We start from the raw sequence: 2,420 nt of genomic DNA on the forward strand, positions 1-2,420 counted from the left end.
GATAAATATGAAGATGAATAAGATACAATTCTTTCTTTCAACCAATTTACAATCTAGAATAAAAACAGCAAAATTGGCCTTGATTATACAGGGAAGAGGTTGCCTTGTTTTTTCTACTTATCTTTGACATTTTAATCTTTCACTGGAGGTAGAACCTGTAATATATGAAAACGCAATGAATTGTGAGAGAAATTTGGTTTCAGGTCACATGCTATCATCACTGGCTCAGTCACAGAGAAAGAGCACACAAAGGTTACCTAAATGAAGCTTTTCCTAAATTGGGTTTCCAGGTCAAGAGATTTCTTTTTCATGTTGGAATAAAAGTATTGAATCAACTACTGGTATTTTCATCACGCATACAAAATCTCAGTGTCTATAAGTACATGGTATGATAAGATTTTCAAAGAACAGGGGTGAAAGGTAAGGATTTAGGGACAAAGACAGACTCATAACCCAGAATGAGAATTTGCACTTGTCCCAGTGGCCACAGAGAAACTGCCAAAGACATCTGACCCTAGGGTTAGTAACTAGTGTAAATTTCAGGGACTGGCTTAAAAATGACTCATGTGCCAGATTCCCTGTTGAAAAAAGCATTATAAAAAAACATTTACTCCAGAACAATGTGAAGAAAACAACTATGGAGACTATAAACAGATTTATTCTCACAACAAATATAATTATTAGTCCTTGGTATCAATATATATTAATCATAATTATTCACACATTTGTATATTGTGATGAATATAAGCACAGAAATGTAGTTTATTTTAAAAGAATCCAATGCAGACGGTAAATTTAGTCACTGCAAAGGGGCTCTGATTTATAAATTTAAAAAGTCAAGATATAAACTAAAACAAAAATGAAATAAAACAAAAGAAAAAGTAACTAAAGATGAAGTTATTTCTCAAACAGGAATAGGCAGTATACCAGAATCTATTTTCAGTCTTTCAGAAAATAAATTGGTGAAACCAAAAGTTCAATATGAGGAAATGCCTTTTCACAAATTTAAGAACACTTGATTAAAGGAAAAAGAAAACCCCTATCAGTACATGAAGGAGTCCACCTACTGGACAGAACTGTTAACCGGTATGGAAAACAATATCACAAGCAGGTGTTTTATACTCTAGGCAGAAAATTTCTCGGCAACATGAAAATATAATTGGCTTTTTAAAAAACAATTAGCAGAGGCCTGGCCTGCGGCCGCCAAGACCAAACAGGCGGCAGGGCGGGAGGCGTGGACTGCGGAGAAGGGGCTCGCTCCCGGCAGCACGTGTTCCTAGTCCCAGAGTATTTAAAAGATGCGTCAAAGAAGATGAAAAGTGGGCTTATGTTTGTAAAACTGGTTAACCCATGTTCAGGGGAAGGAGCCATTTACTTGTTCAATATGTGTCTACCGCAGCTGTTTGAAATAAAAGTTTTCAAGGAAAAAAAAACATTCTTGGTTTATAAATGAATCAGTTCAATCAAGAGTTCTTCTTAAAAAAAAAAAAAAGAAAAAAAAAAAAAAAGAGTTCTTCTTCACTTTGCCACACCCATGGACCCTCTGTTTCTGCTTCTCCACTACCTTATAAAGGCTGATAGAGAGGGAAAGTTTCAGCCCCTGGATCAAGTTGTGATGGATGACACGTTTCTGAATTGCATCTTGTTGCTGAAACTTCCTGAACTTAAGAAGTTACTTCGACATGTGACAGAGGAGAAAGAAATAGACAAGAAGAAATATTACAAGTACAGCAAAGAGAAGACATTAAAATGGCTGGAAAAAAAGGTTAATCAGACTATGGCAGCATTAAAAACCAATAGTGTAAATGTCGGTGCCCGGGTCCAATCTACTGCATTTTTCTCTGGTGACCCGGTTTCCAGTGACAAGGAAAAGGATTATATTCATTATGCCCATGGTCTGATATCTGATTACATCCCTAAAAGAATTAAGTGATGACTTATCTAAATATTTAAAGCTTCCAGAACCTCCAGCTTCAGTGCCAAACCCTCCATCAAAGAAAGTAATCAGATGAGCCCGTAGAAGCAAAAGAAGATTACACTAAGTTTAACACTAAAGATTTGAAGACTGTAAAGAAAAATAGCAAAATGACTGCAGCTCAGAAGGCTTTGGCCAAAGTTGACAAGAGTGGAATGAAAAGTATTGATTCCTTTTTTGGTGCAAAACATGTTTAAAAAAATTGGAAAGATTTGAAACACTGAAAATTAAATCAAGCAAAAATGTTTGCCTTCTACATGTCCCATTTTCATCCTTCCTCCATTCCACTGTACTTCCTAACCCTTAATTACCACCTTTTGAAAAAAAGTAGGAAGGGGGCAATTTTCAGATTCACTTGAACATTTCTTTGTGTTTGATGTTTGTGTTTCCTGAACAAAATATGGGAAAGTAATTGTGTAACTTCATGGCTTGTGGCCTTTGGAGT

The 2,420-nt window shown here is 35.8% G+C and overlaps 1 protein-coding gene across 1 annotated transcript; it reads left to right on the plus strand.

Annotated features, from left to right (window-relative positions):
- Window positions 1-1,252: 1,252 nt before the first annotated feature.
- On the plus strand, window positions 1,253-2,172 carry LOC116754498 (ribonuclease H2 subunit B-like). The gene is given in 5 exon segments (XM_032633186.1): window positions 1,253-1,426; window positions 1,428-1,465; window positions 1,507-1,918; window positions 1,920-2,002; window positions 2,004-2,172. Coding segments are annotated over 5 exon segments (816 nt in total). The 5' UTR covers window positions 1,253-1,312.
- Window positions 2,173-2,420: the final 248 nt, after the last annotated feature.

This window comes from Phocoena sinus, chromosome 5, assembly GCF_008692025.1.
Source record: "Phocoena sinus isolate mPhoSin1 chromosome 5, mPhoSin1.pri, whole genome shotgun sequence".
Classification (NCBI taxonomy): Eukaryota; Metazoa; Chordata; class Mammalia; order Artiodactyla; family Phocoenidae; genus Phocoena; species Phocoena sinus.